Source organism: Phalangium opilio, unplaced genomic scaffold (genome assembly GCF_054372755.1).
Source record: "Phalangium opilio isolate 3A_F unplaced genomic scaffold, DU_Popi_V2 ptg000060l_1, whole genome shotgun sequence".
Taxonomy (NCBI): domain Eukaryota; kingdom Metazoa; phylum Arthropoda; class Arachnida; order Opiliones; family Phalangiidae; genus Phalangium; species Phalangium opilio.
The window spans coordinates 4,898,274-4,915,465 of record NW_028324177.1 but is presented as its reverse complement, the minus strand read 5'-3'; the positions used below and the strand labels follow the sequence as shown (position 1 = coordinate 4,915,465).

At 40.9% G+C, this 17,192-nt stretch overlaps 1 protein-coding gene across 1 annotated transcript; it reads left to right on the top strand.

Moving 5' to 3' along the window:
- Positions 1-8,937: 8,937 nt before the first annotated feature.
- LOC149666724 (uncharacterized) lies at positions 8,938-12,908 on the top strand. Its single transcript, XM_089841631.1, has 6 exons — positions 8,938-8,959; positions 9,019-9,249; positions 9,322-9,725; positions 9,769-10,951; positions 11,006-11,139; positions 12,846-12,908. Exons 1-6 carry the CDS (start codon positions 8,938-8,940, stop codon positions 12,906-12,908), a joined length of 2,037 nt encoding a protein of 678 aa, XP_089697757.1.
- Positions 12,909-17,192: the final 4,284 nt, after the last annotated feature.

Below are 17,192 nucleotides of genomic sequence, written 5' to 3'. Positions count from 1 at the left end.
AAACAGGAACTCCGTGGGAGTTACGCCACACTGCCTCAAAGGTTCCTAATAAAATGTATCCACTTGACATTGACTATGGAACTTCAGAAAAACTGGTTGTAGGATCTGGATCTAAACTTCCCAACGCCATCCAAGAACTAATTCGCCTTATCTTTGACGTGGAGAAAATGAACAAGGCCGTGTGGGAGTTAGAAATTGATCTGAAGAAAATGCCACTAGGAAAACTTTCGAAGAACCAAATTGAAGAGGCGTATTCCGTTTTGACGGAACTCCTGGCTTTACTCGACGATGAACCCAACGACAACAAGAAAGCCCAGCTAATAGCTTGCACCAATACATTCTTCACGCTAATACCTCATGATTTTGGAACCAAAAGGGTCCCTCTTTTGGATAATGTTGAGATAATAAAATCCAAGGTAGAAATGCCAAATTTCCTTCTTGAAGTGGAGATCGGTTACAAGTTAGTTGAAGAGGAAGATGGAACGACCAAAGATCCAATAGATCAACATTATGAACAATTGAAAACTGAAATTGAAGTATTAGATAGAGATTCTGAAGAATTCGAGACATTATTAACATACGTAAACAACACGGGCGCTGATTTTCACAGTGATTGTGAACTTGAAGTCGATCAAATATTTAAAATTACTCGTCAGGGAGAACGCGAACGCTACCGAGAATTCCAAAAATTCCCTAATAGAAAGCTACTATGGCATGGTTCCAGAACCCCAAACTTAATGGGCATTTTGTCTCAAGGCCTTCGTATTGCTCCACCAGAAGCTCCTTCTAATGGTTACAACTTTGGAAAAGGAGTGTACTTTGCAGATACGGTACTACACATAGCCTTTTAATAAAGAGTTAAATTATAGGTTGCTAACTTCAAATATTTGATTCTTTTAGGTCTCTGAAAGTGCCAAATACTGTCACGCCAGTCGAGAGAACAACACCGGGTTGTTGCTCCTCTGCGAAGTAGCTTTAGGAAATATGCTTGAGCTACCTCATGTATGGGTAGGAAATTTTTTGAAACTCGACCAATTTTTTCCCTCTAGTGATGGAAGCGACATGAAATCCTCAAATTTGTTCACTAGTGCCAGGATCTACTACCAATGCTTGAGCTCTTCACTTCCAGTCTCATCTTACTTCTGCTGCAACTAAGACCCGTACATAACGTTTTGGTTTTTAAATACATCATTAACCAGAAAAGTAAACCAAATAGTCAAGCTGTGCTAACTTATTCAAACCTCTTTGTATGATTTAGAGATGGATCGACGTCTACCGTGGCGTACCGAATATGCCAAAAGTCACTGGTCATCATGCAAAAGCTGTAAAAGGCGCATAGATAAGGATGAGCTAAGAATGGCGGCAATTATTCAGGCGTCAAGTTTTGATAGAAAGGTAAAATATCAAAATTGAGCATCTGATGACGCGAGTAACATTAATTTCTTATTGTGGAAACACGATTCCAAAGTGGTACCATTTTCGGTGCTTTTTCTCAAAAGTTTAAAGTGTCAACTGAGGCTGACATCTCACACTTTGAGGATTTACGTTGGAGAGATCAAGAGAAAATAAGGAGTGAAATTCCGAGTGGGTCTCAAGCAGCACCTGCTGCTTCAAGCAATACCCCATCTAAAGGAACGAAGTAGGGCTGTGCGAATAGTGGTTTTTCAAACCGAATCGAATACGAATCGAATAGTAAATCTCCTATTCGAAATCCGAATCGAGTACTCGTTCAAACGAATATTACTCGTTTATCAAAAATGCTGGTTCGAGTACTCGTTTTTTTTCGATTAATCGGTTTTACCTGACGAATATTCGTTTCAAAGCGATTAATCGTTTTCTAAATACACCTAGCAGTACTAGTTTTTTAAAAGAATACTCGAAAATATGAATACTCGGTTTTATCAGACGGATGTTCTTTTCAAAACAATTAATCGTTTCCTAAATACACGTAAAAATATTGTATTTCCACATAGAATGGAACTTTTCCTAAGACTGAGTAATTGGTGAGAGAAAAACAAAACATCGCGAATTGCGCATTGGCAATGAAATTCCATAAACGAAACAGCTTCATATATGTCATGTGACCACAGTCCCTCCCATTTCCAATCGAATACTCGTTTTCTATTCGAATTTAGCCCCTTGGAAGCGATTATTCGGTTAAGGGAACTGTATTCGTATGTAAATCGGTTATTCGAATTTCTTTTCGAATAATCGTTTCTTAATTCGAATACTCGTTTTTCTCCAAATGGCAAATTCGATTCGTCGAATCGAATAATCGATTCGAATTAAACGAATACTATTCGAAAATTCGAGTATTCGCACAGCCCTAGAACGAAGAGAAAAAGCTCCTCCATTGAAATTCAAGACTTCTCAACTGAATATGCCAAAAGTAATCGGTCATCTTGTAAAGGTTGTGGAGAAACAATCGTAAAAGATCAAGCTCGCATTTCAAAACTTGACAGACAGAGTGCAAAAGCTAGACGATTTGGTCCACTACCAGCGTGGTATCACGTTGATTGGTTGGTACAAGCGAGAGAAACTCTGAAGTTTTTTGAAGATGGATCTAAAATACGAGGATTTAAGACACTCTGCGTTGAAGATCAAAAGGCCATCAAAGAAAAGATAAAGAAAATTGAAGTGACTCCACCAAATAAGATAAAGAAAGAGGAATTACTTGATCGGGGCGAGAAAAAAATTCTTGAGGAACAGTCTCAGTTAATTTATGAACATCGTGACGAGCTTGAAAAAAATATTAAAAAAAAGAAATGGTGGAACTATTAAAATATAACGACCAAAAAATTCCTTCAGGAAACAGCGAAATTCTAGATAGACTTTCCGATATCATGACGTTTGGATCTCTTGAACCTTGCACAGATAGTGACGGTGGACAATTGGTTTTCTCAAATGATGGTTATCACTGTACTGGAAATGCAAGCGAATGGAGCAAATGTACAAATGTAATAAAACTACCAAGAAGAAAGCCTTTCCAGATTCCAGATCACCTAAAAGAGGAATATGCATTCTTAAACAGCTACGAATACATAGAGCAAGACCGTTACATTCCTACAAACGCACCTACTCCAAGTACACCAGAAAATTTGCCATCAACCTCGGGTGTCAAGAGAAAGCCACAACCATTGGACGATACTAAAATAGTGTTGATTGGTAATCTCCATAGTTCCAAAGATTCTCTAAAGAAAAGCATAGCGAGATTAGGAGGCAATGTTGTCTCTCAAATTGACAAAACTACAGCTTGCGTTATAAGTACCAAGGAAGATGTTGAGAAAAATATCAAGGAAATTCGTGAAGCTAAGGAACACGATGGTCACGTTGTATCTGAGGACTTTTTAAGTGCTGTGGAATATGGAGGTTTAGTTTCTACGATCCAACAATACCGCATAGCCAGTTGGGGTGGAAATCCTCAAGACAGAATTAATTCTTACGCTGCTGAAAAAAGACTCAAAAGTGCGGCTGTAGGAAATAGTGACTCAACATTCTCATCTGGAAAGAGCACGAAAGTTAAACTGACAGTGAAAGGCAGCGTAGCTGTTGACCCAGATTCAAATCTTGAAGCCAGCACACACGTGTTTCAAAACGAAGAAGGAGCTTTCAACGCTGTTCTCGGAAACGTCGTCGTTACTCAAGGATCTAATTCGTTTTACAAGCTTCAACTTCTAAAGTCAGACGAAGGAAAGGATTACTATGTGTTTCGGAGCTGGGGACGTGTTGGAACTACTATTGGTGATAACAAGACGGAACACTTTGTTACTAAGTATGAAGCTGTTGCCGAATTCAAAAGGCTTTTCGAAGAAAAAACAGGAACTCCGTGGGAGTTACGCCACACTGCCTCAAAGGTTCCTAATAAAATGTATCCACTTGACATTGACTATGGAACTTCAGAAAAACTGGTTGTAGGATCTGGATCTAAACTTCCCAACGCCATCCAAGAACTAATTCGCCTTATCTTTGACGTGGAGAAAATGAACAAGGCCGTGTGGGAGTTAGAAATTGATCTGAAGAAAATGCCACTAGGAAAACTTTCGAAGAACCAAATTGAAGAGGCGTATTCCGTTTTGACGGAACTCCTGGCTTTACTCGACGATGAACCCAACGAAAACAAGAAAGCCCAGCTAATAGCTTGCACCAATACATTCTTCACGCTAATACCTCATGATTTTGGAACCAAAAGGGTCCCTCTTTTGGATAATGTTGAGATAATAAAATCCAAGGTAGAAATGCCAAATTTCCTTCTTGAAGTGGAGATCGGTTACAAGTTAGTTGAAGAGGAAGATGGAACGACCAAAGATCCAATAGATCAACATTATGAACAATTGAAAACTGAAATTGAAGTATTAGATAGAGATTCTGAAGAATTCGAGACATTATTAACATACGTAAACAACACGGGCGCTGATTTTCACAGTGATTGTGAACTTGAAGTCGATCAAATATTTAAAATTACTCGTCAGGGAGAACGCGAACGCTACCGAGAATTCCAAAAATTCCCTAATAGAAAGCTACTATGGCATGGTTCCAGAACCCCAAACTTAATGGGCATTTTGTCTCAAGGCCTTCGTATTGCTCCACCAGAAGCTCCTTCTAATGGTTACAACTTTGGAAAAGGAGTGTACTTTGCAGATACGGTACTACACATAGCCTTTTAATAAAGAGTTAAATTATAGGTTGCTAACTTCAAATATTTGATTCTTTTAGGTCTCTGAAAGTGCCAAATACTGTCACGCCAGTCGAGAGAACAACACCGGGTTGTTGCTCCTCTGCGAAGTAGCTTTAGGAAATATGCTTGAGCTACCTCATGTATGGGTAGGAAATTTTTTGAAACTCGACCAATTTTTTCCCTCTAGTGATGGAAGCGACATGAAATCCTCAAATTTGTTCACTAGTGCCAGGATCTACTACCAATGCTTGAGCTCTTCACTTCCAGTCTCATCTTACTTCTGCTGCAACTAAGACCCGTACATAACGTTTTGGTTTTTAAATACATCATTAACCAGAAAAGTAAACCAAATAGTCAAGCTGTGCTAACTTATTCAAACCTCTTTGTATGATTTAGAGATGGATCGACGTCTACCGTGGCGTACCGAATATGCCAAAAGTCACTGGTCATCATGCAAAAGCTGTAAAAGGCGCATAGATAAGGATGAGCTAAGAATGGCGGCAATTATTCAGGCGTCAAGTTTTGATAGAAAGGTAAAATATCAAAATTGAGCATCTGATGACGCGAGTAACATTAATTTCTTATTGTGGAAACACGATTCCAAAGTGGTACCATTTTCGGTGCTTTTTCTCAAAAGTTTAAAGTGTCAACTGAGGCTGACATCTCACACTTTGAGGATTTACGTTGGAGAGATCAAGAGAAAATAAGGAGTGAAATTCCGAGTGGGTCTCAAGCAGCACCTGCTGCTTCAAGCAATACCCCATCTAAAGGAACGAACTTCAACGAAGAGAAAAAGCTCCTCCATTGAAATTCAAGACTTCTCAACTGAATATGCCAAAAGTAATCGGTCATCTTGTAAAGGTTGTGGAGAAACAATCGTAAAAGATCAAGCTCGCATTTCAAAACTTGACAGACAGAGTGCAAAAGCTAGACGATTTGGTCCACTACCAGCGTGGTATCACGTTGATTGGTTTGTACAAGCGAGAGAAACTCTGAAGTTTTTTGAAGATGGATCTAAAATACGAGGATTTAAGACACTCTGCGTTGAAGATCAAAAGGCCATCAAAGAAAAGATAAAGAAAATTGAAGTGACTCCACCAAATAAGATAAAGAAAGAGGAATTACTTGATCGGGGCGAGAAAAAAATTCTTGAGGAACAGTCTCAGTTAATTTATGAACATCGTGACGAGCTTGAAAAAAATATTAAAAAAAAGAAATGGTGGAACTATTAAAATATAACGACCAAAAAATTCCTTCAGGAAACAGCGAAATTCTAGATAGACTTTCCGATATCATGACGTTTGGATCTCTTGAACCTTGCACAGATAGTGACGGTGGACAATTGATTTTCTCAAATGATGGTTATCACTGTACTGGAAATGCAAGCGAATGGAGCAAATGTACAAATGTAATAAAACTACCAAGAAGAAAGCCTTTCCAGATTCCAGATCACCTAAAAGAGGAATATGCATTCTTAAACAGCTACGAATACATAGAGCAAGACCGTTACATTCCTACAAACGCACCTACTCCAAGTACACCAGAAAATTTGCCATCAACCTCGGGTGTCAAGAGAAAGCCACAACCATTGGACGATACTAAAATAGTGTTGATTGGTAATCTCCATAGTTCCAAAGATTCTCTAAAGAAAAGCATAGCGAGATTAGGAGGCAATGTTGTCTCTCAAATTGACAAAACTACAGCTTGCGTTATAAGTACCAAGGAAGATGTTGAGAAAAATATCAAGGAAATTCGTGAAGCTAAAGAACACGATGTTCACGTTGTATCTGAGGACTTTTTAAGTGCTGTGGAATATGGAGGTTTAGTTTCTACGATCCAACAATACCGCATAGCCAGTTGGGGTGGAAATCCTCAAGACAGAATTAATTCTTACGCTGCTGAAAAAAGACTCAAAAGTGCGGCTGTAGGAAATAGTGACTCAACATTCTCATCTGGAAAGAGCACGAAAGTTAAACTGACAGTGAAAGGCAGCGTAGCTGTTGACCCAGATTCAAATCTTGAAGCCAGCACACACGTGTTTCAAAACGAAGAAGGAGCTTTCAACGCTGTTCTCGGAAACGTCGTCGTTACTCAAGGATCTAATTCGTTTTACAAGCTTCAACTTCTAAAGTCAGACGAAGGAAAGGATTACTATGTGTTTCGGAGCTGGGGACGTGTTGGAACTACTATTGGTGATAACAAGACGGAACACTTTGTTACTAAGTATGAAGCTGTTGCCGAATTCAAAAGGCTTTTCGAAGAAAAAACAGGAACTCCGTGGGAGTTACGCCACACTGCCTCAAAGGTTCCTAATAAAATGTATCCACTTGACATTGACTATGGAACTTCAGAAAAACTGGTTGTAGGATCTGGATCTAAACTTCCCAACGCCATCCAAGAACTAATTCGCCTTATCTTTGACGTGGAGAAAATGAACAAGGCCGTGTGGGAGTTAGAAATTGATCTGAAGAAAATGCCACTAGGAAAACTTTCGAAGAACCAAATTGAAGAGGCGTATTCCGTTTTGACGGAACTCCTGGCTTTACTCGACGATGAACCCAACGAAAACAAGAAAGCCCAGCTAATAGCTTGCACCAATACATTCTTCACGCTAATACCTCATGATTTTGGAACCAAAAGGGTCCCTCTTTTGGATAATGTTGAGATAATAAAATCCAAGGTAGAAATGCCAAATTTCCTTCTTGAAGTGGAGATCGGTTACAAGTTAGTTGAAGAGGAAGGTGGAACGACCAAAGATCCAATAGATCAACATTATGAACAATTGAAAACTGAAATTGAAGTATTAGATAGAGATTCTGAAGAATTCGAGACATTATTAACATACGTAAACAACACGGGCGCTGATTTTCACAGTGATTGTGAACTTGAAGTCGATCAAATATTTAAAATTACTCGTCAGGGAGAACGCGAACGCTACCGAGAATTCCAAAAATTCCCTAATAGAAAGCTACTATGGCATGGTTCCAGAACCCCAAACTTAATGGGCATTTTGTCTCAAGGCCTTCGTATTGCTCCACCAGAAGCTCCTTCTAATGGTTACAACTTTGGAAAAGGAGTGTACTTTGCAGATACGGTACTACACATAGCCTTTTATTAAACTCTGTACCTCCGGTATCGTCTGCTACGGTATGCCTGCTTCTTCAGACTCTTGTTGTGTTTGCGATAATCGGTTTTATGGAAAACAAAAGTGTCATTTTTGCACTGGACTATGCAAGCGCCGTGTACATAAAGATTGTACCCCTAATTCATACTTTACCTGTACGGAATGCAAAGCCGCTACTCGCAAATCTAGAAGTCCGGCTCGGCGACATAGTAATAGCGCCATACCCCGCGATAAAGAGTTCAATGGGGCCATACCTGCGCCTAAACCACCTGCTAAGCTGGCTGAGGGCGATAAGGGTCTCATCTTAGAGGTGGTGCACGAAGCATTCGTCCATCTACTTAGCGTTGATAGCCTCACTAGGGAATCTGATTCGATACTGGACAAAATGATGAATAAATTGGATAGCAACGACACCATCCTACTTAAGATGCAAGCTACGTTATCAGAGTTCCAAGAACGTCTGGCTTCATTAGAAAATGAGAACGCTGGCCTTCGTCGAGAACTTGCCAGTCGCCAAATACCATTTCAAGCCCCGCTTGGGTCACGGGCTTCTAGGGACGAAGCTCAATCTTTTCCACCATTGGCTAACCGTCCTGGCGCTCTCAACCCATCTGCCTTGCCCTGGCCACAGGGTTCCATTCCTTCATTCTCTGGAGCATTACCCAAGGCTTTGCAAACAAAAACTGACATCAACTCCACTCGTCATGTTCCTGCATCTAAGCCTGTGGTCTCGGGTGTGTCTTTGACAAGCCGGATCAAGGCTGCACCACGTCGAGTGAAGGCGGTCAAGAAAGCACTCTTTGCCACTGGGTTGGATGTTGGGATCACGTCGAAAGAACTGCAAGATTTTTTGAGGGCTGATTCAGGTGTGCAGTCGGTGCAGTGCATAAGACTGCGTACTAAAAATCCGAATGCCCGTCATTCGTCATTCTACTTGACGTGTGATGATGAGTCTGACATACCAAAAATGAGGGATCCCAATATTTGGCCTGCGAACAGCTTTCTAACAGATTTCCATGGGGTACCGAGAGACGAGCACAAACATGTCTCGGAACTGCATGGTGAAATCTCAGACGCGGGTTCCCCTGCGGATTCTTCAAATGTCCAAGAATGAAAGAACTGACTATAGCTTATCAGAATGTGCGCGGTCTACGAACCAAGTCTAGTACCTTTTTAACTAACCTAATCGTTAATGATTTTGATATTGTTTGTTTAACAGAGACGTGGCTTAACCACTCTCATTTTAATTCGGATTATTTTCCAAATTCCTATACTATTTTTCGGGCGGATCGATCAGATCCGGATTCTGTCAATGTTAGGGGCGGGGGATCCCTCATTGCTATCAAGAAGTCCCTTGTTTTTCACCGTCGAAGTGACCTGGAAGGTGCCGAAGGGGGTGTGTTTGTCGAGTTTAAACTAAAAAATAATCTTCCGCTTCTTCTTGGCACTGGTTACTTTCGCCCCTCAGATGACGACGCTCAGTATCGGAAATTTAAGAATGTTTTGGTATCCTCGTTGGTAGATTATGACGGTGAAATTCTGATTCTGGGTGATTTTAATCTCCCCGGTATCAACTGGACTCTGGGTAGCAGTGTGGGATGCACTCACCAAACTAGAACTAAGGCTGCTCATGTTCTCGATGTTTGTTATGAATTTAATTTAAACCAAATTAACCCAGCTCCCACTTATGGTAATCTTCTGGACCTTTGTCTTACTAATGTACACGGCATTGATACTGTACCTCTCCTTGATCCATTTGTGGACATTGACAACTACCATCCGCCTTTCTATTTGCTTTGTCCATTTGACATTTGTAGGGTCTCCCCTAATTTACAACCAGTATATCAATTTAAAAAAGGTAACTATCACTTGCTATACTCAATTTTACGCGATTCAGATTGGTCGGTGGTTTTGGATTCGCAGGATGTTAATTTTTGTGTCCAGACATTAACGGAATATATAACGTCAGCTATGGATAGTTCGATCCCTAACAAGATTCCGCGTAATAATCGGGGCTTCCCCTTTTGGTATTCTTTGGACCTCCAAAAAAGCTATCAAGCGCAAAAAATATTATTTTAATAAGAAAAAGAGGTCGGGGTTAGCCTCCGACATAGCTAATTTTAGGCTGTCCCGTTCGTTGGTGAGAAGGCTTACAGTAAGGGACAAAGCTGCTATGGCAGTAAAATCTTGTCGAGACGCCTTGTCCCAACCCAAAAAATTTTGGAGTTTTATCAATGGTAATCTAAAAGACAGACACTCTGATATATTATTGAAAATTGGTAAGACAATCATTACTGATCCGGAGCAATTGGGGGAAACATTCATGGCGCATTTCTCAACAATTTCGACTGACAATACTGAAACTAGTTCAAAATACACTTTTGATACTTCTACCTTAGTTACAACGCCTCATAACTGTTTAAAACTAACTCAAGCGGACATATATGCTGCTATTAATCGTCTACCCAACAAACTCTCTACTGGTTTCGACAAAATTCCGTCGTTTGTTATCAAGGGCTGTGGGAATATATTGTTACCTATATTGGAGCATATATTTAATTTATCCTTCCGTACTCACTCATTCCCAACGCTTTGGAAAAAAGCTGTCATTGTCCCGGTTTACAAGTCTGGAAAATCCAGCGATGTCCGAAACTACCGTCCGATTTCCCTTCTTTGCGTTCTCGCTAAGGTATTTGATAGAGTAGTACACGTACATTTACAGCGTTGGTTTAGCTTGCTACCCAACGACTGTCAACATGGCTTTGTTCCGGGTAGGAGTGTGGAAACGAACCACGTTTCCTTTATGGATTACGTGGCTCCTGAGGTCGAGTGCCGGGGCCAGGTCGATGTTGTATACCTTGACCTGGCCAAGGCCTTCGACCGCGTCTCCCACTCTTACCTTCATGACAAGTTAGAGGCCCTTGGATTGGGGGGTGATATCTTGGAATGGATTGCTAGCTATCTGGCGAATCGAGTCAATGTCTTGAAATGCAATGGCATAATCACATCGAAAACATACGAAGTTAATTGTGGGGTTCCACAGGGATCATCTCTTGGACCCTTACTCTTTAATATGTATCTTTTCGATTTACAATTTTCGGTTTTACATTCCCGTATTCTTCAATTTGCTGATGACAATAAAGTTTTCAAAAGTATTAATTCTAAGTTAGACGGTAAATTACTTCAACTTTACCTTGACTCTATAGGAAGATGGTGCTCTCTTAACAAAATACCAGTAAATCCAACCAAATCCGTGCATGTCACATTTACAAGGCGAATTGCTAGAGAAATTTCCAACGACTATACCATTGAGGGCGCTCACATACCCCTTAAGTCCACTGTGAGAGATCTTGGCGTGATCTTTGACAGAGGACTTTATTTTACCGAGCAAGTACATAAATGCGTTGCTTTAAGTCGCCGTACTCTGGCTGTTTGCTTGAAGATGTGTAGGAAATTGCATTCCCTAGACCATTTCCGTCTTCTTTATCAAGCCCTAGTGAGATCACGGGTCCTGTATGGTGGCTTGGCCTGGGGTGGTTGTAGTATTATTATTATTGTTGATGAGGTGGGGCTCACGCCCTAGCACCGATGCCAAAGGCATATTGTGCAACCTCAAAATCAGGCCTTGAATAGGCCCGTAGCCGCAGCGTAGCGAAGAATTCGCTCCACCGTAAAAGAGGAGACCCGCGAGGGCTCCACAGTGTGTGAATCAAAATGTTCTAGTCTAAGCGAGGCGAAGAAGTCGCACTCGCAAAGTACGTGAGCGGATGTTTCTTCCTTCTCCTGGCACGACCTGCAGAGGGGGTCGTCAGCAAGACCCATCAGATGGAGGTGCCTATTTAGCCGACAGTGTCCGGTCAGAAGACCGGTGGCCAGCCTAATATCCCATCTGCTGAGCGAAATTAGGTCTCTAGCACGAGACCTGCAGGGACCATTGACTAACTGTTTTGTCTGTCTCTGGCCATCCATGTCATGCCAGAGCTGGTTTTGTATGACAGTCATCCTGTCATGCAGGCTCCGTTTGACATGCCCGTAGGGGATGGGGACGGCCGGCTCCGGCCCCAAGAGCTTGGCCTCCGCGCCCCTTTTCGCAAATCTATCGGCTTGCTCATTGCCATAATAACCGCTATGCCCTGGCACCCAGTACAACAGAACCCTGTTGCAGGACGCCAGTTGCGCTAGCAGATCAAGGCAGCTACGCACCAGTTGAGAGGTAATCTGACACTGGTCCAGCGTATTCAGGGCGGCCTGACTGTCAGAATAAATCCTCACAGTCCGTCCGTTATACCCTTTGTTAATGCAGTAGTCTGCGCAATAACAGATCGCGGCAATTTCCGCTTGGAACACACTAGCAAAGGTGCCCAGGCAAGCAGAAAAACCGACCCTTGTAGTTTGGCAGTAATAGCCGGCGCCAGCGCCGGAATCAGTCTTGGAACCATCGGTGAACCAAATAGTTTCACCCCCAGTGCCAAGAGGCAGCAGGTTAGTCCACTCGGCCCGACTGGGAAAGTGGATGCTGAATGACTTAGTGAAATCAAAGCTGGTAACGGTTTTGTCAGAGCACATCGTTAACGACGGCTCAAGTGCAGCGTACTCCCGAAAGAGCTTCGTATGGCTGTAATCCCAAAGTCTTGGAACCCAACAGCCATTAATGTGGAGCCTGTAGGCCCCCATGACAGCCTCCTCCTCAATGAAAAGATGAAGAGGTAGCATGTCAAGAAGCACCTCCAGGGAAGCAGTAGGGGTCGATCTCATGGCCCCTGTAACACCAATGCAGGCAAGCCTTTGAAGCTTGCGCAGGGCAGCCTGCACCGTCTTCAGCCGGACCCTTGTCCACCAGACAAGTGCCCCGTGTGGTTGTAGTAGATATCTAAAGGTACTTCTTGAGAATGTGCAACGGAAGTTTATTGAATATTGCCATACTTATTTCATGAAAAAGGCTCCATATGATTACCATATTTTACTAGGGTATTTGGACATTCCTACTATAGCTCACATTCTCCTTATTAACGACGTTAAATTTCTACATAAATTAATTAATAATAGGATAACTCTTCCAGATTTGCTAGGACGGTTGGACTTTCTAGTCCCCAAGTCTGGAAGGTTTAGAAAAACATTTAGAGAATCTCTTAACCACTTAAATCCAATTAAAAGAATGCAAATTACAGTTAACAGTTTTGGCGAAAATTTTGATATATTTAATGTTAAATACAAGGAGCTGGATTAATAAGGTTTCTCTTGGTTTGTTTTTAATTTGTCTTCCATTTGATATTCTTAACAGTTAGGAAATGCAAATATGATATCATTACAACTGTGTATATTCTCGTGAACCTTCGTGGTTTTTTATATGCACAATAAATATTCATTCATTCATTCATTAATAAAGAGTTAAATTATAGGTTGCTAACTTCAAATATTTGATTCTTTTAGGTCTCTGAAAGTGCCAAATACTGTCACGCCAGTCGAGAGAACTACACCGGGTTGTTGCTCCTCTGCGAAGTAGCTTTAGGAAATATGCTTGAGCTACCTCATGTATGGGTAGGAAATTTTTTGAAACTCGACCAATTTTTTCCCTCTAGTGATGGAAGCGACATGAAATCCTCAAATTTGTTCACTAGTGCCAGGATCTACTACCAATGCTTGAGCTCTTCACTTCCAGTCTCTTCTTACTTCTGCTGCAACTAAGACCCGTACATAACGTTTTGGTTTTTAAATACATCATTAACCAGAAAAGTAAACCAAATAGTCAAGCTGTGCTAACTTATTCAAACCTCTTTGTATGATTTAGAGATGGATCGAGGTCTACCGTGGCGTACCGAATATGCCAAAAGTGGCTGGTCATCATGCAAAAGCTGTAAAAGGCGCATAGATAAGGATGAGCTAAGAATGGCGGCAATTATTCAGGCGTCAAAATTTGATAGAAAGGTAAAATATCAAAATTGAGCATCTGATGACGCGAGTAACATTAATTTCTTATTGTGGAAACAAGATTCCAAAGTGGTACCATTTTCGGTGCTTTTTCTCAAAATTTTAAAGTGTCAACTGAGGCTGACATCTCACACTTTGAGGATTTACGTTGGAGAGATCAAGAGAAAATAAGGAGTGAAATTCCGAGTGGGTCTCAAGCAGCACCTGCTGCTTCAAGCAATACCCCATCTAAAGGAACGAAGAGAAAAAGCTCCTCCATTGAAATTCAAGACTTCTCAACTGAATATGCCAAAAGTAATCGGTCATCTTGTAAAGGTTGTGGAGAAACAATCGTAAAAGATCAAGCTCGCATTTCAAAACTTGACAGACAGTGTGCAAAAGCTAGACGATTTGGTCCACTACCAGCGTGGTATCACGTTGATTGGTTTGTACAAGCGAGAGAAACTCTGAAGTTTTTTGAAGATGGATCTAAAATACGAGGATTTAAGACACTCTGTGTTGAAGATCAAAAGGCCATCAAAGAAAAGATAAAGAAAATTGAAGTGACTCCACCAAATAAGATAAAGAAAGAGGAATTACTTGATCGGGGCGAGAAGAAAATTCTTGAGGAACAGTCTCAGTTAATTTATGAACATCGTGACGAGCTTGAAAAAATATTAAAAAAAAGAAATGGTGGAACTATTAAAATATAACGACCAAAAAATTCCTTCAGGAAACAGCGAAATTCTAGATAGACTTTCCGATATCATGACGTTTGGATCTCTTGAACCTTGCACAGATAGTGACGGTGGACAATTGGTTTTCTCAAATGATGGTTATCACTGTACTGGAAATGCAAGCGAATGGAGCAAATGTACAAATGTAATAAAACTACCAAGAAGAAAGCCTTTCCAGATTCCAGATCACCTAAAAGAGGAATATGCATTCTTAAACAGCTACGAATACATAGAGCAAGACCGTTACATTCCTACAAACGCACCTACTCCAAGTACACCAGAAAATTTGCCATCAACCTCGGGTGTCAAGAGAAAGCCACAACCATTGGACGATACTAAAATAGTGTTGATTGGTAATCTCCATAGTTCCAAAGATTCTCTAAAGAAAAGCATAGCGAGATTAGGAGGCAATGTTGTCTCTCAAATTGACAAAACTACAGCTTGCGTTATAAGTACCAAGGAAGATGTTGAGAAAAATATCAAGGAAATTCGTGAAGCTAAGGAACACGATGTTCACGTTGTATCTGAGGACTTTTTAAGTGCTGTGGAATATGGAGGTTTAGTTTCTACGATCCAACAATACCGCATAGCCAGTTGGGGTGGAAATCCTCAAGACAGAATTAATTCTTACGCTGCTGAAAAAAGACTCAAAAGTGCGGCTGTAGGAAATAGTGACTCAACATTCTCATCTGGAAAGAGCACGAAAGTTAAACTGACAGTGAAAGGCAGCGTAGCTGTTGACCCAGATTCAAATCTTGAAGCCAGCACACACGTGTTTCAAAACGAAGAAGGAGCTTTCAACGCTGTTCTCGGAAACGTCGTCGTTACTCAAGGATCTAATTCGTTTTACAAGCTTCAACTTCTAAAGTCAGACGAAGGAAAGGATTACTATGTGTTTCGGAGCTGGGGACGTGTTGGAACTACTATTGGTGATAACAAGACGGAACACTTTGTTACTAAGTATGAAGCTGTTGCCGAATTCAAAAGGCTTTTCGAAGAAAAAACAGGAACTCCGTGGGAGTTACGCCACACTGCCTCAAAGGTTCCTAATAAAATGTATCCACTTGACATTGACTATGGAACTTCAGAAAAACTGGTTGTAGGATCTGGATCTAAACTTCCCAACGCCATCCAAGAACTAATTCGCCTTATCTTTGACGTGGAGAAAATGAACAAGGCCGTGTGGGAGTTAGAAATTGATCTGAAGAAAATGCCACTAGGAAAACTTTCGAAGAACCAAATTGAAGAGGCGTATTCCGTTTTGACGGAACTCCTGGCTTTACTCGACGATGAACCCAACGAAAACAAGAAAGCCCAGCTAATAGCTTGCACCAATACATTCTTCACGCTAATACCTCATGATTTTGGAACCAAAAGGGTCCCTCTTTTGGATAATGTTGAGATAATAAAATCCAAGGTAGAAATGCCAAATTTCCTTCTTGAAGTGGAGATCGGTTACAAGTTAGTTGAAGAGGAAGGTGGAACGACCAAAGATCCAATAGATTAACATTATGAACAATTGAAAACTGAAATTGAAGTATTAGATAGAGATTCTGAAGAATTCGAGACATTATTAACATACGTAAACAACACGGGCGCTGATTTTCACAGTGATTGTGAACTTGAAGTCGATCAAATATTTAAAATTACTCGTTAGGGAGAACGCGAACGCTACCGAGAATTCCAAAAATTCCCTAATAGAAAGCTACTATGGCATGGTTCCAGAACCCCAAACTTAATGGGCATTTTGTCTCAAGGCCTTCGTATTGCTCCACCAGAAGCTCCTTCTAATGGTTACAACTTTGGAAAAGGAGTGTACTTTGCAGATACGGTACTACACATAGCCTTTTAATAAAGAGTTAAATTATAGGTTGCTAACTTCAAATATTTGATTCTTTTAGGTCTCTGAAAGTGCCAAATACTGTCACGCCAGTCGAGAGAACAACACCGGGTTGTTGCTCCTCTGCGAAGTAGCTTTAGGAAATATGCTTGAGCTACCTCATGTATGGGTAGGAAATTTTTTGAAACTCGACCAATTTTTTCCCTCTAGTGATGGAAGCGACATGAAATCCTCAAATTTGTTCACTAGTGCCAGGATCTACTACCAATGCTTGAGCTCTTCACTTCCAGTCTCATCTTACTTCTGCTGCAACTAAGACCCGTACATAACGTTTTGGTTTTTAAATACATCATTAACCAGAAAAGTAAACCAAATAGTCAAGCTGTGCTAACTTATTCAAACCTCTTTGTATGATTTAGAGATGGATCGAGGTCTACCGTGGCGTACCGAATATGCCAAAAGTGGCTGGTCATCATGCAAAAGCTGTAAAAGGCGCATAGATAAGGATGAGCTAAGAATGGCGGCAATTATTCAGGCGTCAAGTTTTGATAGAAAGGTAAAATATCAAAATTGAGCATCTGATGACGCGAGTAACATTAATTTCTTATTGTGGAAACAAGTTTCCAAAGTGGTACCATTTTCGGTGCTTTTTCTCAAAAGTTTAAAGTGTCAACTGAGGCTGACATCTCACACTTTGAGGATTTACGTTGGAGAGATCAAGAGAAAATAAGGAGTGAAATTCCGAGTGGGTCTCAAGCAGCACCTGCTGCTTCAAGCAATACCCCATCTAAAGGAACGAAGAGAAAAAGCTCCTCCATTGAAATTCAAGACTTCTCAACTGAATATGCCAAAAGTAATCGGTCATCTTGTAAAGGTTGTGGAGAAACAATCGTAAAAGATCAAGCTCGC

Bases quoted from the DNA above. Each gene is read 5' to 3' on its own strand.
- LOC149666724 (XM_089841631.1), top strand. From the start codon at position 8,938: ATGTGCGCGGTCTACGAACCAA. The intron at 9,250-9,321 runs GTTACTTTCGCC...CCTCGTTGGTAG, and splicing joins TCCGCTTCTTCTTGGCACTG to ATTATGACGGTGAAATTCTG. The intron at 10,952-11,005 runs GTATTAATTCTA...TTGACTCTATAG, and splicing joins TGACAATAAAGTTTTCAAAA to GAAGATGGTGCTCTCTTAAC.